This window comes from Trichechus manatus, unplaced genomic scaffold (assembly GCF_000243295.1).
Source record: "Trichechus manatus latirostris isolate Lorelei unplaced genomic scaffold, TriManLat1.0 scaffold00040, whole genome shotgun sequence".
Classification (NCBI taxonomy): domain Eukaryota; kingdom Metazoa; phylum Chordata; class Mammalia; order Sirenia; family Trichechidae; genus Trichechus; species Trichechus manatus.
Window position 1 is genome coordinate 13,822,653 of NW_004443976.1, and position 25,659 is coordinate 13,848,311.

The 25,659-nt window shown below is 45.0% G+C and overlaps 1 protein-coding gene across 1 annotated transcript in view; it reads right to left on the reverse strand.

Moving 5' to 3' along the window:
• NLRP1 (NLR family pyrin domain containing 1) overlaps positions 1–25,659 on the reverse strand; it is a 51,606-nt gene that overhangs the window by 20,657 nt on the left and 5,290 nt on the right. The window contains 12 exon segments of the mRNA XM_023730996.1: positions 94–183; positions 711–871; positions 11,923–12,029; positions 12,032–12,090; positions 17,997–18,048; positions 18,051–18,108; positions 18,110–18,213; positions 18,216–18,410; positions 18,911–19,156; positions 19,159–19,566; positions 19,569–19,749; positions 19,751–19,997. Of these exon segments, the coding sequence (XP_023586764.1) occupies positions 94–183; positions 711–871; positions 11,923–12,029; positions 12,032–12,090; positions 17,997–18,048; positions 18,051–18,108; positions 18,110–18,213; positions 18,216–18,410; positions 18,911–19,156; positions 19,159–19,566; positions 19,569–19,749; positions 19,751–19,997 (1,908 nt within the window).

Here is a 25,659-nt window from a genome sequence, read left to right on the forward strand (position 1 = left end):
TCTGTCTGTCTTTCCCCACCACAAGTCTCTTTCCCCACCTCCTCGTTCTGGACCAACCTCATGGTCACAGCCCTGGGTCTGGGTCCCCTTTACCATCTGCTGGAGACAAGTAACTGAGGCTTCTCCTTCTCTGGGGCCCTCAGCTTCCTGATCACCTCGTCACTCAGATGGGTCCAGTCCAGCCTGCAAGGAAAAAGGAATCCTGGTTCTCCTGGGATCCCCTCCACGAACCCAAGGTCTTCACGGCCCAGAACCCTGGAATCTGTTACCTCCTGCAGGAACCTGTTGCAGGGTGGGTTCCCTGGGAATCAGGCTCTGGGAGGAAGATTAGAATGCAGAGGTTGATGAGGGAGTGCTGCTGGGTCAACACCAGTAGAATGGAAGGGAAGGAACAGGACTGGGCAGAGGGAGAAGTTGGGCGGTGGTGTAGTCTCAGTGGAGGCCCTGGCCAACTCTGTGGGGAGTTCTCAAACCATGATGAGCTTTGAATGGTTGGGACCAGGGGGCCAGACTTTTATACCACCACAGCCATTGGATGCAAGCCATCCAAGTTCACACAGCATAAGTGGTGGAGCTGGTAAGGAACCCAGGCTGACTATGTGTCTATCTATCCCTTTTCCTTCCTCTGTCCAATTCCACAGCACCTGCACCCCCCACCATCCCACCATCCTCCCCTGCCCTCTGCCCATAAAGAACCCACAGGGCCTCACCACAGGAGCTTGAATTGGCAGCTGGGATGCTGCAGCCCCTTGCACTGCAGCCTCACACCTAGGCTGCCCAGGTCGTTCTGTCTCAGGTGGAGCTCTGTCAGGCTGGGGCTGGCTCTGAGCACAGAAGCCAGGTCCTGGACGTGAGGCTGCAGCTGACCAGCCTGCAGCAGAAAGGCACATGTGTCCCCAGCCACTGTCTCAAGGGCTCCCTCTTCTGGATCTGGAGTCTAGGTGTGACCCTTTGGGGGTCTTGGGGTGACTTTAAAGGAAGATAAAGACTTCCCTGTCTTGCAATAATGTGGGAGATTCTGATCTCCCTTCTGCAGCCAAGAGGCTCCTCGGAATGCTAGCAACTCCCCTTTCTCACTCCGTGTGACATACATGGATCCTGCCCATTCACAGTATCAACCTTGTATGATTAATTTGCGCTCTGTTCCACTTGTATGCTTCAGTCTAATTGTTAACCACATAGGTGGTTGAGGTGCAAGTCAATATGGCCCTCCAGACTCCCAGGATGGGACAGACACAGAAACAAATAACAGTAAGTCAGTTTTCAAATCTCTTCTGACCAAAACCCTCCAGTGTCTTCTAGCTCCATACTCACTGTCCCATACCTCAGGGCCTTTGCACCTGTAATTTCCTCTGCTTGGAACAATTCTCTTACCAGGCATCTCATGGCTTGTGCCCTCATCTTCTTCAGATCTTTGTTCAAAAGTCACCTTGGTAAAATCTTTCCACACCACCCTCCCTATTTCCACACCACCCTCCCTATTTTAAAATTGCACCGTCACCAACAGCTTCCCTACTTCTTCTGTCTGCTTTACTTTTCTCTATAGCCCATGGAAGTACCTGGAAGAAGTACAGCCAGAATTCTCCTTAGAAGCGAGGATGGCAAGACTTCATCTCACATACTTTGAACATGTTATCAGGAGGGACCAGTCCTTGGAGAAGGACATCATGCTTGGCAAAATAGAAGGTCAGGGAAAAAGAGGAAGACGCTTAATGAGGTGGATTGACATACTGGCTGCAACAATGGGCTCAAGCATAACAATCATGAGGATAGTGCAGGACCGGGCAGTGTTTCGTTCTGTTGTAGGTAGGGTTGCTATGAGTCGGAACCCACTTGACAGCACCCAACAACAACAACAATAAGAGTTCTCCAAGATGGGAATGGAGAGAGGGGGAATTCCAGGTTGGCAGAGTGGATGTGAAATTACATGTGTTTAGTATGATGATGTAGCCCCAGTGGCGCAGTAGTTAAGAGCTCGACAGCTAACCAAAAGGTCGGCATTTCGAATCCTCCTTGAAAACCCTATTGAGCAGTTCTAGTCTGTCCTCTAGGGTCACTATGAGTCAAAATAGACTCGACTGCAATGGGTTTGGTTTTAGTATGGCGATGATGGCAAGAAGGCTATATGGAGGAGATGATGTTTGAAGGTAAAGCTAGAAAAATATCAAGATGGTGGAGGATCTTGAATGTCATTATAAGATGTTTGGATCTTATTCAGGTGGCAGTAAAGAGCCAGCGGAAGTTCTTGAGGAGAGTAGTGGTGTGATCTTTGCATTGTTTTAGAAATCTCCCTAACAGTGTGTGGAGGATGATTGGATGGGGCAAGGTAGGAAGCAGGGTGGTCCAGGTGAGAAAGAACGAGAGCCTGGGTTAGAATGTCAGCTGTAGAGAGATGTTTCAGGTAGACTCAACTGGATGTGGGGGCCAGGGAGGTTTCCAAATAGGATAAGGGAATTGATGCCATGTAAGAGAGAGTGGATGCAAGAGGAAGCAGAGTCAGCTTGACAGGCATTTGACCAGCACAGTGGCATAGGGTGCTGTGCTTTTAAGGGCTCTGTGCTTGGAGTTTAATGCTCTGTGGTTTCCATCTTGAAATTCTTAATAATTTTATCTTTGAATTTGTGTTTTGTAAGTGAACTCTGATGGGAGAGTGGAGCCTGCACTAGGGACTGGGAGCCTTGGCTCATGTGTGATCCTACCTCCTTCCACCTCCCTGCCTCTCCAGAAAGGGCTCTTGGCTGCCTGCTCTGCTATCCCCTGGCACTTCTTCTCCCCACCCCTGCCCAGTGACTGATGCTGTGCTCTGTCCCTGGTGGGGGCCTGGGTACATGCATTGGAGGGTTGGGGTTGGGTGTGCATGCCCTGCGACATCTTGGAGTGGGGCATGGTGGAAGCCGTCCCTGCCCTGGGCTGGCAGCACCATGGTGCATTTGGTGGGTGACTTGCTAGGGGCAAGCCTCTCACCTACTCCTGATCCAGGTACCTGGTGCGTTACAGCAATACTCTTGGAGGGAGGGCTCCCATCTGCTGTGGGTTGGGCTGGTGGAGCTATGGGAACAAGTGAATGAGTGAGTCACAGGTGATTAATTTTGCCAAAGGGAAGGGAAAATGGGGCTGGAGGAGAAGACATATAAGTTGTGGTTGAACGATGAGTAGGAGTTCTCCAGGATAGGGGTGGAGAGACGGGCATTCCAGGCTGGAATGACTTCTTCACCCCCACCGAGGCATGGTGTGTGGGTCTGGTGGCTGGTGAGAGGGGAAACGTGGCATCTGCTGGGCCCTGTGTGTAGGCTGAGTTGTAGGGCAGGGTCCCTGGGCACGTTTGAGGGTCTACACTTGCCCTGGAGTATTCCCCTGCCCAAGAAATTCAATATTAAAAAGCCAATAAAAAAGACCATGACAGGTTGAAAGACAGAGCAGAAAGAAAGAAAAAAGCTGTATATTTTAGTACATTTAACAGCACTTTCTTCCGTTTTTTTTTTTTTAAATTGTACTTTAGATGAAGGTTTACAGAAAAAACTAGCTTCTCATTGAACAATTAGTACACATATTGTTTTGTGACATTGGTTGCCAACTCCATGACGTGTCAACACTCTCCGTTCTCGACCTTGGGTTCCCTATTACCAGCTTTCCTGTCCCCTCCTGCCTTCTAGTCCTTGCCCTTGGGCTGGTGTGCCCATATGGTCTCATTTTGTTTTATGGACCTGTCTAATGTTTGGCTGAAGGGTGAGCTTCATTACTGAGCTAAAAGGGTGTCCGGGGGCCATACTCTCGGGGTTTCTCCAGTCTCTGTCAGACCAGTAAGTCTGATCTTTTTTTTTTCTTGGTGAGTTAGAATTTTGTTCTACATTTTTCTCCAGCTCTGTCCGGGACCCTCTATTGTGATCCCTGTCAGAACAGTCGGTGGTGGTAGCCGGGCACCATCCAGTTGTGCTGGATTCAGTCTGGTGGAGGCTCCTTCTGCCTTTTGAAAAAAGGCCACTGCATTTTGTCTTTGTACTGGGTCCTGCAACTATGTGGCTGGTCCTGGGAGGAGGAGCAGGTTTTCTTTAGTTAGGGAGGAAAGACTAGTTTACAGTAGTCTGTGTCTGAGGAACCTCTGGGACATACAGGAGGAGGGTGTTGGCTTAGGCGCTCAGCATAGAAGTTCAGGCTGCAGAGGGAGGGTTGGCAGGCACCACAGGGAGGGGGCATCAGAGGTGATAGTGGGGACTCTGCAGAGAGCATGAGAAGGGAGGAGGCTGAAGGTGGAGCTTGGTCACTTTTCTCCTGGTTGGAAGTCAAAGATGCCCCATTCTAAAATCCCTGTTTCCCCTTGCTCCCCCTTTCTTGTTTTAACTGGCTTCATTTTGGACTTCCCTACTCAGCCTGGGCCATGAGTCTGTTGTTGGAACAGAACTAGGGGATACTGTGTGGTATAAAATCAGAAAAGATGTGTGCCAGGATTGTATCCTTCCACCATAAGTATTCAGTACGTATGCTGAGCAAATAACCTGAGCAGCTAGACTATATGAAGAAAAACATGGTATTAGATTGGGGGAAGACTCATTAACAACCTGTGATATGCAGATGACACAACCTTGCTTGCAGAAAATGAAGAGGACTTGAAGCACTTACTGATGAAGATCAAAGACTACAGCCTCCAGCAGTATGGATTACACCTCAACATAAAGAACACAAAGTCCTCACAACTGAACCTAAAGCAACATCATGATTAACAGAGAAAAGATTGAAGTTGTCAAGGATTTCATTTTACTTGGATCAACAGTCAATGCCAATGGAAGAAGCAGCCAAGAAATCAAATAATGTATTTATTGCATTGGACAAATCTGCTGCAAAAGACCTCTTTAAAGTGTTGAAAAGTAAAGATGTCACTTTGATGACTAAGGTCTGACCCAAGCCATGGTATTTTCAATGACCTCATATGCATGTGAAAGCTGGACAATGAAAAAGGAAGACCGAAGAATTGATGCCTTTGAATTATGGTGTTGGCGAAGAATATTGAATATACCATAGACTGCTAGAAGAATGAACAAATCTGTCTTGGAAAAAGTACAGCCGGAATGCACATTAGAAGTGACAATGGTGAGATGTCATCTCGCTTACTTTGGACATTTTATCAGGAGGGACCAATCCCTGGAGAAGGACATCATGCCTGGTAAAGTGGAGAGTCAGTGAAAAAGAGGAAGACGCTCCATGAGATGGATTGACACAGTTGGCTGCAACTCCGGGCTCAAGCATACCTACGATAATAAGGATGGCACAGGACCAAGCAACGTTTTATTCCGTTATACATGGGGTTGCTATGAGTTGGAAGTGACTTGACGGCACCTAACAACATCAACAATAACCCAGCCTGTGGAGTCCCTGGGTAGTGCAAATGGTTAATGCACTCGGCTGCTAACTGAAAGTTTGGAAGTTCAAGTCTACCCAGAGGCACCTCATAAGAAAGACCTGGTGATTTACTTCTGAAAAATCAGTCATTGAAAACGCTGTGGAGCACAGTTCTACTCTGACACACGTGGGGTCGCTATGAGTTGGAGTTGACTTAATGGCAACTGGTTTTTGGTTTACCCAGTCTGGAATCCAAGGTCAGCTGTATCAAAGCCATGTCCCAGTACCTGGGGTTTTAGAGCGTCGTCGGCCTTTGGTTATGTCTCCCTGGACAATCTCTGTCTTCCTTCTCTGCCCCCAACCCAGAGCTGCAGAGTGTGGCCCAAGAAAGTCAGGGATGCAGCTGGCAGTTGTCCCTATAGTTGTGGCTCTGTGCCCCTCCCCTGCCACATCTCATGGCTGAGGGCTTCCTTCCCAGCTGGCTGCCTGCTGCCAGCCTGCACCCTCCCTGGCTGACAGGCTCCACCTGCCTGGCCCGTCTGATTTTCTAATGGTCAACATGCCCATTTCCATGTTCCTGCCTCCAGGCCCCACCTCCTGAGAAACAAACATGTCTCTAATGTGGCTTTATTCATCCCCAAATGACTCACTGTTACAAACTGTGTGGTGTGGACTCCCCGTCCTCAAATCCCTAACTCCTCCCCAGCTTCACTGAGGATTGTCATCATCGGGCTTCAGTGAGGAGGCTGAGGCCATCTGACTGGGGGTTGTGTAGTGGGTGGTGAAGGACACAGCCTCTGGAGCCAAGCAGACATGGGTTCAAACCTTGCCTCTGCCAGTAACTGGCGATGACAGAGGGCAAGTTTCTTTATCTTCAAGTTTCAGCTGACTCATCTGTAATACAGGTTAGCCATGCCTATTGCACAAAGTGGTTGAAAGGATCAAAGGAGATAATGTATGCCAAGTACTTGGGACTGTGCCTGGCGCATGGTTAGTGTTAACAAGCACTGTTGCTGTGGGTCTTGTAATCCTCGACTTCCCTCAAATGCCTGAGTTTTCAAGCAGTCCTTTCCTTTCCCTTAGGAGGCTCAGAGGAGGCCAAGGTCTTTGATTCCATGTCCTTCTTGCTTTGCTCTTTCTGGCAACTTCTCTTTCAGATCTCCAACCTCTCCTTTGACCACCTCCTTCTCCTTCTCCCCAGAATTCTTGATTCTAATCTATTCAACATATTTCCTGCTTGACAAGAGAAATCCAACCATTAGTTAGAATTTTTCCTGAGGGTTTTGGGTAGTCTTGCATCTAAGAGTGGTAAAGCTCTGGGTTCTTCCATGTGGGCCCAAATCTTCTAGGGAGGGAAGAATTCACATCTGCCTGATCCAGGGTTGGGTAATCCTGGGAAAATCTGTTTTTTTTTTGGTATGACACAACCTCAGGGAGCTAGCATTCATCAGATCCTGGCTTACCTGACACAGAGGTGGTGTCAGTGCGGAATTTCTGTAATCTATAAGGTTGTTAATTAACTTGGCTGGGCCATGATTCCCAGTGGTTTGGCAGTTATGATGTAGTTTGGTAGTTGTATAATGATGTAATCACTTCCATGATGGGATCTGATATAATGTGATCACCTCTATGATGGGATCTGCTGTGAGCAGCCAATCAGTTGAGAGGGTGTTTCCTTGGTGGTGTGGCCTGCATCCAATATAGGTGGACTTTCTGGCAAGACTCTCTGGCTTTTGCGCACTCTGGATCCTACAGCTGGCTCCTGACCTCCAGTTCTTGGGACTTGAGCTAGCATCTTACCTGCCATCTTGCCTGCCTATCTTGGGATTCTTTGGTCTGCAGAGCCTGTGAGCCAGAGGCCTGCTGTCTGACCTGCTGATCTTGGATTCACCAGCCCCTGTGGTTACGTGAGTCAGGAGAAGACTCCAGCCTGACCCACGGACTTGGGACTTTCCAGCTTCTACAACTGCATGAGCCATTTCCTTGGGGTAAATCTCTCTCTATATATATTTATATGCTTTACTGGTTTTACTTCTCTAAAGAACCCAGCCTAAGACAACTTTCCATCACATCCCTCTGGCTAACCGCAAACTCTGCCATTCCCCTCTTTGTCCCTGGGCCTGAGTAACAGGGTAGGTGTCTGCCAGCATGAATCGTGACCACCACCCTCACAATGGCCTCAACAATGCCTGGTGGGTAGAGATCTCCCTGCCCTGCCACAGCCATATCAAGCTTTTACCTTTCCCAAACCTCCAATGAGTTGGAATCGACTTGATGGCAACGGGTTTGGTTTTTTTTTTTTTTTGGTTTTAAACCTCCAACACCTCAACTCTCATACTCACTCTCAGTAGACAACTCAATTCCTACTTCACAGAGAAATATGAATCCACCAGATGAGAACTCCTCAGCTTCCCACTGTCAAACCACTGTGCCTACCTCCCCCCCTCTCTCCTCACCTCCTCTCTTTCTATAGCTGGGGAGGCATTCCCACTTTCCTCTAATGTCAGTTTTCCTCATGAGCTTCTGATCATATCCCCTCCCTCTGAGGAAAGGGACACCATCAATTACTCCTTCCCTTTCTTGTTTCTTTCATTACCCTATCTCCACTGAGATTCAAACGCAGGCCACTCCCTTCTTAAACAGAAGCAAGTAAACACACACACACACACACACACACAAAGACACACGCACACACTCTTACTTGGCCCATATCCCTTCTTTAGTGCTTTCTTCCTTTTCATTGCCAGTCTTTGAAATAATTTTTTGTATTGGTGGTTTCTCTCTCTCTCTCTTTTTTAACCTCCCTCTCACTCTTCAATCCACTCCAATCTGGATTGTGGCCCCTTTACTCCACAAAAACTGCTCTTGCTAAGGTCATTCTTGACTTTCCTGTCACTAACCCAATGGACAGTTTTCAGTCTTTATCTTATTTGAAACCTGTCAGCATTAATGGCTCCTCCTCTTGAAACTCTGTTCTTACCTTGATTCCATGACACCATGCTCTCTTTATTTTCCTCTCACCCCATAACTGCTCCTTCTCAGTCTTCTTTGTCTAGTCATTAAACATTGGGGGTTCCCTGAGGCTTGATACAAAATCTTACCTTTGCATATGAATTTTAGGACCAGTTTGTTAATTTTTGCAAAACAGGCAGCTGGGATTTTGATAAGAATTGCGTTGAATCCTTAGATCAATTTGGGCAGTATTGCCATCTTAACAATATTGTCTTCTGATCCATGAACATGGGATGCTTTTTTACTTAGGTCTTCTTTACTTTCTTTTAACCATGTTCTGTAGTTTCAGTGTACAAGTCTTGCTCTTCTTTTGTTAAATTTATTCCTAAGATTTTTATTTGTTTTGATGCTATTATAAATGGATTTTTTCTAAATTTTATTTTTGGATTGCTCATTGCTGATGTATAGAAATACAATTGATTTTTTTTATCTTGATCTTATATCCTTAAATCTGACTAAACTCACCTATTCTAGCAGTTTTTTTGTAGATTATATTGGAATCCCATTTGGTCGTGATGCATAATTTTTTTTTTTTTATATTGCTGGATTCAGTTTGCTAGTATTTTTTGAGGATTTTTGCATCTATATTCATAAGAGATATTGGTCTATAGTTTTCATTTCTTGTGATGTTTTTGTCTGCTTTTGGTATCAAGATAATACTGGTCTCATAAAATAAATTGGGAAGTGTTCCCTCCTCTTCTTTTATTTCCTTTGAAGAATTTGTGAAGAATTGGTATTTTTAATTCTTTAAATATTTGGTAGAATTCATCAGTGAAGCCATATGAGTCCTAGCTTTTATTTGTGGTAGTTTTAAAATTACTAATTTGATATCCTTTTTTTTTTTGTTATAGTTCTACTCAGAGTTCCGTTTTTTCTTTTTTATTTATTCCTATTTTTTCTTGAGTCAGTTTTGGTAGTTTGTATATTTCTAGGAATTCATCCATTTCATCTAAGTTATGTAATTTGTTAGCAGACAGTTGTTGATAGTATTCTCTTATAATCATTTTCATTTCTGTAAGGTTAGTAGTAATGTTCCCTCTTTCATTCCTGATTTTAGTAATTTGAGTTTTCTCTCTCTCTCTTCTTTTTTCTTGGTCAGATTTGCTAAAGTTTTGTTAGTTTTGTTGATGTTTTTGAAGAACCAGCTTTTGGCTTTGTTGACTGTATTTACTGTTTTTCTATTCTCTATTTAGTTTATTTCCACTCTACTTTTCCTTATTTCCTTCTGTCTCCTTGCTTTGGGTTTAGTTTGCTCTTATTTTGCTAGTTTCTTAAAGTAAAAGGTGAGGTTATTGATTTGAGGCCTTTTTTTTTAACATAGGTGTTTACAGCTATAAATTTCCCTCAAAGTACCACTTTAGCTATATCTCATAAGTTTTGGTATGTTGCTTTCTCATTCATCTTGAAGTATTTTCTAATTTCTTTTGTGATTTCTTCTTTGACCCCTTGTTTACTTAGGGGTGTGCTATTTAATTTCCACATAATTGTGAATTTCTCAAATTTGCTTCATATTTGGGAAATTTCCCAAATTTGCTTCATATTCATATCTGTGATGATAAGGTTATGTGTCAGCTTGGCTAGGCCATGATTCACAGTGGTTTGGAAGATATTATGTAATCATCCTCCATTTTGTGATCTGATGTGAACAGCCTATCAATCGAAAGAGAAGTTGCCTTGGGAGTGTGGCCTGCATCCAATATATAGGAATGTTCTGGCAAAACTCTCTCTCTCTCTCGATCCTGCATCCAACTCATCATCATCTGACCTCTGGTCCTTGGGATGTAAGCCAGCAGCCTGCCATCTGACCTACTGATTTTGGGTTCATCAGCCCCTGAAAACATGTAAGTCAGGAGAAGCCTCCAGCCTGATACCTGATCCACGGATTTGGGACTTGCCAGCCTCTACAACTGCATGAGCCGTTTCCTTGAAATAAATCTCTCTCTTTTCCTCTCTTTCTATCTTTCTGTAAGTATACGCTTCACTGGTTTTGCTCCTCTACAGAACCCAGCCTAAGACAATATCTGATTTCATTCCATTATGGTCAGAGAGCATATTTTATATGATTTCAATCCTGTTAAATTTATTAAGACTTGTTTTATGAGGCAATCTTTTCTTTTCACAGAGTTTTATTTTTTATCTGCTGGAAATTGCCACTTGGATACTTTAAAGGAAACTCAAATCAACATGCCCAAGATCATTCTTATGATAATTCCCATTCCCCTGACCACTCCTCCAGTATTCCCCATCTCAGTGAAGACACCATTATTCTATGAGTTGCTCTGGCCAGAAGTTCAAGATCATCATTGTTATCTTCCTTTCCTTTGCTTCTAAATCCAATCTATCACTAATTCTGGTTGATTTTACTTTCTAAAGATCTCTTGAATCCATCTACTTCTCTTCATCTCCGCTACCAACTATCCAAGCTAACACCATCTTGTATAGGAACCACTATAATTTTCCTTACCCAAGCTATCACCATCTGTTATGGATTGATTTGTGTCCCCCTAAAATATGTGTTGTAAATCCTAACCCTTATACTTGTGGATGTAATCCCATTTGGGAATAGGATTTGTTATGTTAATGGGCCATAACAGTAGGATGTGTTTTAAACCAATAACCTCCAAGATCTAAAAAGAGCAGATTAGGCACAGAGAAGCAAACACAAATGGAGGGAAAGATACAAACCGCATGAAAGTCACCAAGGAACTGAGGGTAGAAGCTGAAAAGAGATAAGGACCTTCCCCCAGAGTGGACACAGACAGAAAGCTTTCCCCTAGAGCCAGCACCCTGAATTCAAACTTCTAGCCTCCTAAACTGTGAGAAAATAAATTTGTGTTTATTTAAGCCATCCATTTGTGGTATTTCTGTTATAGCAGCACTGAGAAACTAAGACACCATCTTTACAAGAACTACTGCATTTTTCCTCCTAACTGGTTTCACAACTTATACTTTTGTCCCCCTCCAATCCACTTCCCAAACTGCAGCCAGTTTCTGTTTTGAAAATGTAAATCTGATTTTATCAACTTTCAGCTTAAAACCCCATTGCATTAGGAAAAAAACCCAAATCCCCATATGGCCCATGATGCCCTGCATGGTCTGGCTCCTGCTGACGTCTGTAGCTTGATCTTGTCTCTTTGCTCTCTACCCTCCAGCCACACCGACCTGCTTTCAATTAATTGACTACCTGCCCTCCCTTTTGCCACAGGGCCTTTGTACAGGCTGTTCTTTCTACCTGGATCTTTCTTCCCTCCTGTTTCAGTTAGTTAACTCTTTAATCTTCAGATCTTCAAATCTCATTTCCTCAAGAATGTTTTCCCACTGGAGTCCTTATCTGGGCCTGTAATTGCACACTCATTAATGTGACTCATTGATTAATGTCAGCCTCTTGCAAGCTCTGTGTGAAGAGAATTCTGTCTGTGTTTGTTTACCATAGTGGCCCTGGCACCTGGCATAGCGCGTGGCAGAGAGAGGCTCAATGCACATTTACTGAATACAAAGGTGAACCTCTTGTCCCAGCCTCAGCTTCCACCTTGGGTCTCTGCCCATCCCTGCGTCTGAGCAGAGCTCAGGCCATGCCCACTGCAGGGTCCCTAGGTGGCAGCTGGGGTGTCTCAGGGCCTCACAAAGGCTCTGCACCACTGAGCAGCTCAGAGAGTTCCCGCTTAGGTCCAGCTCCTGCAGGCTCTGGTGACCCTGAGAATGGAGAAGAGATCCTGCCAGCAGGCATCTGTGACCAGGACCCACCTAAACCCGAGAGAAGGAGAGAGGGACAGGAGAGACATGACTTGTGCATGCAGGTAAGCAGTGCACAGCTGTGAGCAACACGGTGGGGCTTTGCCATCCTGTGGGCAGTACCATCCCTGTGACTGACCAGCCTCCCTGACTGCTTCCCCACACCCCACGACCCTGGGCTGGTGCCCCTCATCTGTGTGCCTCTTCAATTAGCCATACCTTCCATAGCTTCTTCCTATTCCATACCATACTATACTGAAATGTTCATTTTGTGGGTCTGTTTCTGCCTCAGTCTGGGAGTTCCTTGAGGGCAGTGGCAGATCTTGTTTTTTGTTTTTGCTTTTTTAAAATTTTATTTATTTTGTTTTTGTTGTTGAGAATATACACAGCAGAACATATGCCAGTTCGAGTTTCTACATGTACCATTTAGTGACACTGATCACATTCTTCAAATTGTGCAACTATCCTCATCCTCTTTTTCTGAGTTGTTCCTCTCACATTAACATAAACTCACTGGCCCCTAAAGGTTTCTATTTAATCTTTCAAGTTGCTGTTGTCAATTTGATCCCATATAGATGCTTCTTAAAAGAGTGTAATGCTCAAGGCAGACCTGTTTTTACTAGTTAAGCTAAACTAATGTTTGGTTTTAAAGAAGACTTCAGAGGATATTTTTGGTTTAAGGTTTAAAGATTATCTCAGGGCAATAGTTTCAGGGGTTCATCCAACCTCCATGCTCCAGAAAGTCTGGATTCCATGAGAATTTTGAATTCTGTTCTGTATTTTCCTCCTTGATCAAGATTCTTCTATGGAATCGTTGATCAAAATGTTCAGTAATGGTAGCCAGGCACCATCCAGTTCTTCTGGTCTCATGGCAAAGGAGACAGTTGCTTATGGAGGCAATTAGCCACACATTCCATATCCTCCTCCTATTCCTGACTCTCTTTCTTCCTCTGTTGCTCCAGGTGAATAGAGACCAATTGTTGTACCTGCAAGCTTTTAAGACTCCAGGCACTATGCAATGAACTAGGAGGAAGAACAGAAGCACTAAATACTTATTAGGCCAATGAATTGAGATGGCCAATGAAACCATGACCCTAAACCTCCAAACCAAGAAGCCAAATCCCATGAGGTATTTGGTTGGACATAAGCAGCGTCAGCAGCTACTCTCTCTCTCTCTTTTTTGCTGTTGTAGTAAATGTATCTATCACACAATTTCTGTCAATTCAGCTTTTTACAGGTGTACAACTTATTGACAGAGATCTTGTTCTTTTTTTAATTAGTTTTTTATCTTTTTAATCTGCAGCATAGGGCCTGGCTCGGCGGAGAAGCTTGGTGATTTGGACAGCCTCCCTCTCTCTGATGCAGACACACTTGTCTTCCTTTAGCATAGACCTTCTAGAGTCCCAGCATTCAGAAAGGAAAGGAGGAGGTAGGGACAGGGCCTGGGAGAGGTGTCTGAGGATGACTTTGTGATGGGAATGTTGCATGGGATCATCCTGGTGGGCTTGTAGGACACTAACCCCTTCCAAAGATAGAAACAGAACAGAGAGGGTCAGCAGGAGAGAGATGGCAAAGGGGAGTGTCCTAGCAGGGGATATTTGCAGAATGAAGGGGGGGAGGATGATGGACTTCCTCTGAGAGTGTTAGAGTGGACTCTGCCTCATATAATTTCCACCCATTTAATTTCTCAGTTTTCACACACTACCGTGATCTCGTTGACTTGCAGGGGTTCAACTACCCAAACGCTATTCCAAATTACAGAATGGTGTCTCTATGTTCTTGCCAGATACTTCCACCTTGATGTCTCAGTAGCATCTCAAACCTGATTACATTCTAATATGTCCCCGACTCAATTCATCTTTCCCCCAAGCCTGCAGAACTGTGTGGAGTTAGGAGCAGAGGCTCTGGAGCCAGCTTCCTGTGCTCAAATTCCACTTCTCTGAGCCTCACTTGGAGTCCCTGGGTTGTGCAAACAGTTCATGTGTTCCACTGATAACCAACAAGTTGTCAGCTTGAGTCTGCTTAGAGGAGCATCGGAAGAAAGGCCTGACAATCTACTTTTGAAAACTCTGCCATTGAAAACCCTGTGGAGCACAGTTCTACCCTGACACACATAGGTCACCATGAGCCAGAATTGACTCAACAGCAAGTGGTTGGTTGGTAAAAAGAGGACAATAATAAGACCTACTGCAGAGGGTTTTGTGAGGGTTAAAAGATATTACAGAGTGTTCTAAAAGTCTTAGTACAGTTTTAAGCTTTTATAACTTCAGAAGTATAAATGTTATAAACTTACCAAAAAAAAATTACTTGAAAGTTTAATCATTTATCTTTCTTTGACACTTGTGTAATTTGCCATCTGTCTTAGGCTGGGTTTTCTACAGAAGCAAAACCAGTGAAGTAGATGTAGATGTAGAAAGATAGACAGATAGATAGAGATTTATCTCAAGGAAATGGCTCAAGCAGTTGTAGAGGCTGGCAAGTCCCAAGTCTGTGGGTCAGGCTCATGGGCTGCGGAAGCTGATGAATCCTAAGATTGGCAGGTAAGACAGCAGGTCACTGGCTCAAGTCCCAAGAACCAGAGGTCCAATGACGGCAAACCAGATGCAGGATCCAGAACAAAAGCCCAAGAACTTTACCAGAATGTCCACATATATTTGATGCAACCTACACCCCAGAGGAAACTCCCTTTACAACTAATTGGCTGATCACATCAGATCACATCATGAAAGTGATTACATCAGATCACAAAATGGAGGATGACTACATCATTACGTAATTGCCAAATTACATTATTACATAACTGCCAGACAACATCATAACTATCAAATCACTGAGAATCATGGCTCAGCAAAGTTGACACACAACCTTAACCATCACACCATCTTACTCTTTAATCAGAGGGGCTAAAACAGAAAATCAAAAATTTATCATTCAAAATTCACAAAGCTAAATTACAAGCTGGAGACTTGGAAGCCACCCATCCTACCATCTTCCTTTCCTTCACATTTCAGCTTCCCACTGCCTTAGGCCAAACCTTATCATTTTTTCCGGGACTTTTTTTAAATTTGTTTGTTTGAAGTAGCCTCCCTACTTAGTCTCTCTGCCTTGCCAAGTGGACTCGGTGCCTTTAAAATCTCCTTCCCACTTGCACTGAAGCCTCTGACTTTGCCATGAGACTCTCTCCAGGCTCCATTTGCCACTGTCCATTCCAAACTCTCTTGTTCTGGCTTGGTGTCCTGTTCCTTCTCATCTGGCCTCTGCCTCTGTGCCACTCAGGACGTGGGCACTTCTGAAGGCCCCATGCCAGGCCACCGCTAGTTGCAACTCTTGTACCCAGGTCCTTCAAGGCCTAGTTCAAATTTATAACCACAAACAACTAGAAACAACTTAAGTACTCTATAACAGGGGTGTGGTCAAATCAGCAGTGATAACATTTCCTATGGAATATCATGCGGGTGTTCAAAACAATGTTGCATCAGACTATTTAATAACACGAGAAGATAGCCTTGATACAGCAAAACCAGTGAGAACTAAAACCTATATAAGGGGGAGACCTGTCAGAGGAGGAAAACTCAAATATTTTCCACTAATATAAAGTGGCAGAAAAGGGGTAAGACTTGTACCCTGTCAAAGGCAGAAAATTGCGAGACCTGGAAAAACAAGGCAGTCCCGTCGAGTTTCAGCTCTCACAGGTTTCACTGTATATTAAGAAAATAAAACTGACTGTAAAATGTTTTGTTATGTATATTTTCATCACAATTAAAAAAAAAAGAAAACAAAACTGTTTGTAAAATACTATATAAGTGTGGTTCAATTTTGCCATAGAAATGTGCATAGAAAAAAAATTAGAAGGCTATACCCTAATTCTTAACGATAGTCATCTCTGAGTGATAGGATTCTAGTTGATATTAATTTTCATCATTTTGTTTATCTACATATTCTTATTTTTCTTCAGTGAACATTGGCTGCTTTTTATTGTGATTTTTTTTTTAATCTGAAAATAAAAGATTCAACTCAAATGTTTCTCCCTCTGTGAATCTTGCCTTTTTTGGCCCAATTGTGCCACCACTCCCTTTCTCAGGCCACCAAAGTACCTAGTTCTTACCTCTATTATTCTAGGCATCATATTCTATTGTAATTATTTGAGCTCTTTGAGAGCAGAGAGATTATTAATGTATTTTATTAATCTCTTAGCTTCAGGACCTGCCGTAAAATCAGTGCTTAATAAATACTTAAGGAGTGAATCATCTAAAGGGGAAGATGTTGTTGGCTGCTGTCAAGTCGGCCCCCGACTCATGGCGACCACAGACACAATGAATGAAACGCTGCCCCGTCCTTCGCCATCCCCATGAATGGTTGAGTACAGGACCATTGAGATCCATATGGTTTTCTCTGGCTGATTTTCAGAAGTAGATCACTAGGCCTTTCTTTCTAGTCTGGCTTAACCTGGAAGCTCTGTTGAAAACTTCAACATCGTAGCAACACAAAAGCTTTCACTGACAGATGGGTGGTGGCTGTGCTTGAGGTGCATTGGCTGGGAATTGAACCAGGGTCTCCCAAATGGATGGTGAGAATTCTACCACCAGTGCTTCCCAGCAAAGTGGGAGCTAGACATATCAAAATGCTATATGATCAATATTGCAACAGAGGTGGAGGAATTTAGATTGGGAAGTTAATAGTTTTGCTGGGGTTGGAGGATGGTTAGAGAAACCTCCTCTTTTATGCTCTGGTTATGGTTTCAGGCCAAATGCCTGGGTCAGTGGTGGCATCACTGACGCAAACAAGGAAGCCCGTTTTGCAGGAAAAGTAGAGACTCTTCCAGACACATGCATTCTAAAGTGATGGGGGAAGATCCCAGGACCAATGTCATTCCCAGTAGTCATTCCCATCAAGGGGATGCCTGGAAGAGCTGAGAGGACAATTTCTTGGACAGAAATCAAGTCAAGGCCAAAGGGGTGATCTCTCCAACTCCCTATTACCACAAACCACTGTAATCCACACCCTTATGACTGCCACCTTATGGACTTTTAGTGAATGTTTAATATGGCTAAATCCTGCGAGATTATTCCAAAATGGCTCAACCGTCAGGGACAATGTCTTTATATATTATTATATCTTTACAGACTTTGAGGTTTGTTCTTCTGTAGATTGCTTGTTTATCGGCAATTATCTGTGAAGGTTTTAAAATGTGCCCAAGAAGTCTTTGATACTCCTCCCCTTCATGAACTGGAGCTTAATTCCCTATCTCTGAGTGTGGGATGTACTTACTAAGTTAAGAAAGTTCTCCTCTACTCCTAGTTTGCAAAGAGCTTTAAATCATCAGTAGGTTCTGTACTTGATCAGACGGTTTTCCTACATCAGGTGGGATAATCCTATGATTTTTCTCCTTTAGGCTATTAATGTGATGAAATCGACAGATAAAGGAAAAAGAAAGAATGTCAAGAGAAAGGAGCAGAGGCAGGTGGCTGCCTGACCCCCTTGGGGAGTGCGGAGGGGAACTAGGGGCAGTGTGAAGGTGAAAGTCCATCCAGGCCATCACAAGGGTAGGAGAGGCGGCAGGACAAGGCAGGGCCACAGCAGAGCACCATCCATGCAGTCAGACGCTACAGAGGGATTTCGGCAGAGAATGGAGGTCTGACTTGGCAGTTAGAAATCACTGGTGACCTTGAGCCTTGAGCTCCTGGTACGAGGCTTAAAGAGCATGTCTCTGGTGCTCAGGAGATTCCAGCTTGTGGAACCTACAGAGAGGGGCTGGAGGGAGGGGAGCAACAGGAGTACACACAGAACCACACTGTGGGGGGGTGGTGGTGGCTCAACGCCTGTCCATGCTGACTACTCTCATTCACCTGCAGGTGCTTCACAATGCGGCAGAATTTAAGGTAGAAAGCGTACACCAGGAGCTCTGTGTCCATGCAAACACACATCCTTGGAAGTGGGCTACGGCTCATGTCAGAAATGTCTCATGTGAATCTCGTACAAGCAGCGGAGCAACTCCAGAGAGGACAGCTGCAGGAGGATCTCTGTGCTGGACTTCTGCTTCCACCCACTGCAGCAGTTCCCACTGGGCCTCCCGAGACAGCTGGCAGCCGAAGATGTTCTCTGTCTCTCTGGCCCCACGCTCACTTAAAAGCCCAAAAGGAAACATGTGGTTGGCTCCCCAAACAGGTCAGGCCTTCCATACACTTCTAGCAACTTTTGCATACCTCTGATGCTATCCAAATTATCACTTCCCTCCACCTCCCCCAGTGCACAGAAAATTGCTTCCAAGAACTCCTGAAAACACAAGTGACGGCAGCTGTAGCTCAGAAAGGTGGGGTGTTTTTGAAGAACACCTGTGTCATGGATTGAATTGTGTCCCCCAAAAATATCTGTCAACTTGGCTGGGTCATGATTCCCAGTATTGTATGATTGTGTACCATTTTGTAAATCTGATGTGATTTCTTTATGCGTTGTAAATTCTATCACTGTGATGAGGTTATACTGATGAGGTTTACAAGATTAGATACTGTCTTAATCCAATCTCTTTTGAGATATAAAAGAGAGAAGTGAGCAGAGACATGGGAAACTCATACCACCAAGAAAGCAGTGCCAGGAGCAGAGCGCGTCCTTTGGACCTGAGGTTCCTGCGCAGAGAAGCTCCCAGACCAAGGAAGACTGACACATCACAAGGAACTTTCTCCAGAGCTGACAGAGAGAGAAAGCCTCCTCCTGGAGCTGATGCCTTGAATTTGGACTTGTAGCCTACTGGACTGTGAGAGAGTAAATCTTCTCTTTGTTAAAGCCATCCATTCTTGGTATTTCTGTTAGAGCAGCACTAGATGACTAAGACAACCTGTCTTTTAGAAAGTGGAGATGACAGCCCCATCTAACCTATGTTTCCTGAGGCCTTCTGAACTAAACAGGGTCTTTCCTCAACAGGTGCCCTTGGCAGCCAGAGAGCACAAGGCCCTCAGCTGGGTCCCCAGGGGCCGAGCTGGGAGAGTGTGGGACAGGTAGTGCAGGCAGAATGGCTGTAGTGGTCTGGGAGGTCAGTGCAAGTTCTTCCCCTGCTCCATCTGCAGCTTCAGGAAGGTCAGATGAGCCAGGACACCCACGGCATGAGACACAGGTCAAGAGGGTGCAGTCTGATTCAACCAAGCTGAAGGCTCTGGCTGCTTGGCTTTTCAACTGGGAAATATTTGTAGAAATAGCCCTTCCTGCTGGCCTTGGTGAACCCTAGCACCTCCACCCAACGTGGCTGTTCCAAAGAAGGAATGAGTTCACCGAGAGCTGTGGTCTGAGCCATGATCAGCAAGGATGCCTCGGGCAGTATGGTTTTCCCCAGGAAACTGCCCAGCAGAGCATGCACTGACTGCTGCTGGCTCCAGTGCAGACACAGCTCAGATGTCCACTCCTCAAAGACCCATTTTGGCTCATCCAAACCACCCAGGATGAAGAGCAGCTGCTCTGGCTGAGATAGGATCTGTTCAATGGGAGCCAGAGGGGCAGCCCAGTCTTGGTAATGAGCTCAGTGAGACTTCCCACTGTGGACTGGGCCAACTCTCTGCAGACAAGGTAGAATACATGCCGGAAGTGGACCATGTACAGCTGGCATTGCTTCCAGGCTCCCTTCACCTGCCTGGCCAGTGTTGACTTCCCCAGTCTTTCAGCCCCCTGTAGTATGACTGTGAGGTTCTTCCTGGGTGCTCAGGCCTGGGCCAGATAAGTCTTGGACTTCAATCAAATTCCCTTGCTCCACCACCACTCCATGATGCCAGCTTTCTCTCACCAGGGGCTCATGGCCTCTCGGGTGAGGTCTGTGTAGAAGCAGCAGCTGTGTGAATTTTCAGTGCAAATCCTAGTTTTTTAGGACTGAGAATTCTGGCCTCATGTGGGACAAGTTCTCTCTTCTCTCTGGTTCTGGTAGCTTTCTCTGTTTCCTAAGTAAGGAAGGGAAAGATGGAACATAAAGATATAGAATAAATTTGTTCATCTGTTCATTCATTCATTCAACACTCTTTTAGGCACCCACTCTATGCCACACACTACTGGCTACAGACACTGGTACATTCTCTCCAGTGTAGTGAAAGGAACACGGCCTTCGGGGAAGAAGATATCTGTTCAAGTCTTGACTCTACCAAGTCATACTCTCTACATGACTTTCTTTCATTCTGCAAATATTTATCAAGTGTTTGCTATGGGCCAGGCACTGCTCTAGGGGCTGGGGATAAAGAGAGAACAAAACAGATACTGCTCTCCGCCTTCATTAAGCCCATGACTTGGGAAATTAGTCCTACTAAACCTCAGTTTTCTCATCTGTAAGTTGGGGATTGTGTTATCTCCTTGTCAGAGGTCATGGAGGATTGGCTGGGCTTCTACAGCCAGGAAATGGGCCATGAAGCTGCTTGGCTGCAAACATCTGTTGTGCTTCAAGAAACAGATAACGGATGGTGTAGTAGATGCTGTTGGCCCTTGATGTATTCCCTCAGCACTCACCGTTCCAGTACATGCTGATGGTGTCCTTCTGCAAGCACTTGTGGTTCTGTGTGTGAGGGCCCTGTCTTGGCGCATGAGTGGGGCAGGCCAGAAATGCTGGGGAGTTAATACCTCAGGAGGAGTCCTTGACCAGTAATGGATAAGAGTCTTTTGCCCCCCAGGACAGACAACACTGAGGTGTGGTCTATGCAGTCTTCCAGAGATTTCCAGCAAGATTGAACCTCAGTTGCTCACAGAGGTTACCTGCTCCATAATGCATCCTTGTTTGGCTTCCTTCCCTTCCCTGCCTCTCTTCTCCACTCTCGGACTGGCATTTCCAGGAAATCACCTCCCAGATAAACTATCTGTAGTCACATTCCATCTCAGGGGCTACTTCTGGGGAAACCCAACCTAAGACAAACCTTATAATCATATAAAGACAGAGATGGGAAAGTGCCGTGTGAACCGTGAAGAGATGAATCCCATTCAGGTTCATATCTTAGTCAGATTCCAAATAATTGTTACAACCCTGTTACAGATTGAATGATGTCCCCTCAAAAGATATATTGAAATCCTAAACTCCAGTATCTGTGAATTTGACCTTGTTTGGAAGACTCACAGTTTATCAGTTAATATGCAGTCATATCAGAGCAGGGTGGTTCTTAATCCAATCTGAGTGCTGCCCATATAAAAGAGAACAGATACAGAGGAACACACAGGTGAAGATGGTCATGTGAAGATGCATGTACAAGCCAAGGAATGCCAAGGAACTCCTGGGGCTACCAGGAGCTGGAAGAGACAAGGAAGGATCTTCTCCCCTAGAGTGGACAGAGAGAGCACGGCCCTGCTGATCCTCTGAAATGGGACTCCTAGCCTCGAGAGCTGTGAGATAATACATCTCCATTCTCATAAGTGACCCAGTTGGTGGTATTTTGTTATGACAGCTCTAGGAAACCAATACAAACCCCTTCCCTTCAAAGTATTTTGAGTGCCTCTGACTTCTCTCCTTAGGTGAATTTTAGACATGATGCAATTGACTGCTCTGGGATCCTGAAGCCCAGTTCGTCCTAGGAAACCAGCTGGACTGCCAGGGTTCAAGGTTTCCTATTCTACCTTGTTGGTGTCCTGAGGAAAATCTGGGGAGAGTGGGGCCTGTGAGGTCACTTTTTATCTCCAGCACTGGGTGAGACTGGGGTGTCAGACGGCCACCCCCACTTCTGAAACCGTATCTATAGATATTCTTTATTCTCTCCTGTGGGAATATTTCTGGCAAGGTGAACATCTCCTGAGAACATCACGGTGGCCACATTGGGTAAACGCCATGACCTGCCCTGCTCAGAGCCCTGTGTCTGTCACAGGCACCAGGAGAGGGCTCAGCTCCTCTCGATGTCACGATGCCTCTAGAACATTCTGGCTTTCATGGATTTGTTACCAAATGTCTATGTCCTCTTGAATCAAGCTATATCTTAACCTCTCCCTGCCAAATACCTCTAACAAGTTACATTTTTAGGATGTGCTATTGACCAGGGGTAGGCAAACTATGGACCCTAGGTCAGATCCAGCCCATCACCTGTTTTTGTCCAACCTATGAGTTAAGAATGGTTTTTACATTTTTAAATGTTGGAAAAATCAAAAGAAAAATGATATTTTATGACATGTGAAAACTATACAAAGTTAATATCTCAGTGTCCATAAATAAAGTTTTATTGGTCATGGAGTGTGTGGTGCAGGCTGTCACCTACAGTCCTAGATGGGCAGGGCTACATTGGGGTGATTGGAGCAGGCACAGGTATCTGGCTGCAGTAGGGGGTTATGTGCTGAGCAAGGTAGGGGGCTGATGGCTGCCCCTGAGTGCCTGTTCACTAGAGTGTGTAGGTGGGAGGGTTTTGCAGCTGGACTTTGGGCATCCAATGCTGTTGGCTGTAAGGACTGGGAGGCACCACTTATTCTGGGACCACTGTCTTGGGTGGCTAGGTAGAGTGAGTGGAGCCACCAGTCCACAGGCCCCTGGTATGGGTAGGTGAGGACCCTGCTTAATGGGTAGGGTGGTGTCGAATGTCTCAGATCTGCCACTCCCCCTTAGCTGTTGCAGTTGAAAATAGGCTTCAGATACATACCCTGTTGTACTGTGCTAATGAGGGCCTATGCTGTTGAAATGGGCCCATACAGGTCTAGGCAGGGGTGAAAGGCATTCAAAGTTCATAGACCCCTTATGCCTGTGTCTAGGCAAAGCGGTTGTGTCTGCTCTGAGTTCCCAGTTTATGGGAGCTGGGAAATTATTTTTTCCTGTTTGTTAATTTGTTCCCTGTCTAATGGGTCCCACTTAGGGCCCAGGGGCCTTGGCAATCACTGAAGCCAGACTGGGACTGGAGCTGAGTGGGGAGGGGGCAGGTAAATGGGAGAGAGGTACTTCCCAGAGGGGGAAGGGTTTTTTTGATCCTGTATGGTAGGTTAGATGCTTGCACTTAACTTCTGCAGATCCAGCACCTTCCCTTGGTTCCACAGGCTTGTGCAGACTCTCCACTGCTCGTTTTCTCCCGGTGTGGAAAATGTGTCCTGAGTACTACTGCTTGCCTCAGCCTGCGCGCAACAGCGGATTCAGCCTGCAGGATGCTGGCCAGGTCAGGTCTGGCAAATCCTTGCTGCTTCTGAACTGTCCCTCTCTCCCTCTGCTGTTCAGTCTGACTCCTCAACCTTGTCTTTGATGTTCGGGGCTCCTAGATAGTCATGTATAATTGATTCACTTGTTTTTTCGGGTCTTTGTTGTAAGCGGGACCGCAGGAAGTATCCAACTACTCCGCCATCTTGGCCCTGCCCGATAAAGTTTTATTGGAACTCAGTCATGCTCATTCATTTGTGTATTGTCTGTGGTTGCTTTAGCTACCAATGGCAGAGTTGATTAGTTGCAATGAGACCTTATGACCCACAAAACCTAAAATATTTACTATTTGCCCGTTACAAAAAAAGTTTGCTGACCTTTGCTCTTGATTTATACAAAGAATGTGTACCGTGTATTTTTTGCACTTACTATAACTCTGTTGTTGGGGATATTATTTCTTTCAAGTTCTCCATTTGAGGAATCCCCTTAGAATTTAGAACCAGGGGAAAATGTGTTCCTCTTGAATTGGTGTGTTCTCTTCTAATGCGTAATGTTGTTGTTGCTGTTAGATGTCATCGAGTCAGTTCCGACTCATAGCGACCCTATGTACGATAGAATGAAACACTGCCCGGTCCTGCCCCATTCTCACAATCGTTGGTATGTTGTAACCACTGTGTGAATCCGTCTCTTTGAGGGTCTTCCTCTTTTTCACTGACCCTCTACTTTACCAAGCATGATGTCCTTCTCCAGGGACTGATCCCTCCTGATAATATGTCCAAAGTATGTGAGACATAGTCTCGCCATTCTTGCTTCCAAGGAACACTCCGGTTGTACTTCTTCCAAGACATTTGTTCATTCTTTTGGCAGTCCATGGTATATTCAATATTCTTTGCCAACACCACAATTCAAAGGCATCAATTTTTCTTTGGTCTTCCTTATTCATTGTCCAGCTTTCACATGCATATGAGATGATTGAAAACACCATGGCTTAGGTCAGGCGCACCTTAGTCTTCAAGGTGACATCTCTGCTTTTCAACACTTTAAGGAGATGTTTTGCAGCATATTTGCCCAATACAGTGCGTCTTTTGATTTCTTGACTGCTGGTTCCATAGGTGTTGATTGTGGATCTGAGAAAAATGAAATCCTTGACAATGTCAATCTTTTCTCCATTTATCATGATGTTGCTTATTGGCCCAGTTGTGAGGATTTTTGTTTTCTTTATGTTGAGGTATAATCCATACTGAAGGCTGTAGTCTTTGATCTTCATCAGTAAGTGCTTCAAGTCCTCTTCACTGTCAGCAAGCAAGGTTGTGGCACCTGCATAACAGGTTGTTGATGAGTCTGCCTGCAATCCTAAAGCAACGTTCTTCTCCATGTAAAAAACCAAACAAGTTGCCATGGGTTCCGACTCATAGCAACTCCATAGGGTTTCCAAGGAGTGGCTGGTGGATTCAAACTGCTGACTTTTTGGTTAGCAGCCAAATGCTTAACCACTGTGCCACCAGGGCTCCTGGTAAAGTAGAGGGTCAGCGAAAAAGAGGAAGACCCTCAACAAGATGAACTGACATAGTGGCTACAACAGTGGGCTTAAGCATAACAGTGATTGTGAAGATGGTGCAGGACCAGGCAATGTTTCATTCCGTTGTGCATAGGGTCGACTCAATGGCACCAAACACAACAACACAACTAAGATTATTGCATTTATATGTATCTATAAGATGCCTCTAGTACTTCCTTCCGTCTTTCCTTCCCTTTTTGCCCTGGTTGCTAGGATACTCAGAACCAAATTGAATGTTTAATTATTAATTAGCCCTCCTAGCTTTTATACTGCCTTCTCATTTTTAAGGTATATATTAAGGTTCTAATAAAGTTATTGCATTTGTATGTTTCTATAAGATGCCTTTAATCGTTCTTCCTTCTCTTCTCTCCCTCCCTCTCCTTCTCCCTCCCTCCCTCTTCCTTTCTTGTTCACCCATTCTTTCTTTCTGTTTTTGAATGGGAAACAGTGTGACTAATCAGTCAATTGAAATACTTTGGGCCTGGACCACATTTTAGTACCATAAGTTCCACGAGTTTACCCCTAGCTGGTTGAAGGAATCTTTTAACTTAACATCACTCAGACTTCCAAAGGGGGCGTCTTCTAGCATTGACAGGCAGTAGAGTTCAGTGGCTAAGACTGTGGACTCAGGTGCCTATGTGCCTGTGGTTTCAGTATGATTGTTCTTGTTGCCCTGATGGCAGAGGGAGCAGGATGTAGGGGTTATAGGTGTGGACTGTGGCGGTGGAAAGAGTGGAGGCTGAATCCCACCTCTGCCACTTACTAGCTGTGCAACTGTGAGCAAGTTTCTTCACCTTTTTGAGCCTCATTTTTCTCATCCCCAAGGTGCGATGACACTATATCTATCTCTTGGTTGTTGTTAGGTGCTGTTGAGTTGGTTCTGACTCATAGCAACCCTATGTACAACAGAACGAAACACTGCCCGGTCCTGAGCCATCTTCACAATCGTTGGTATGGTTAAGCCCATTGT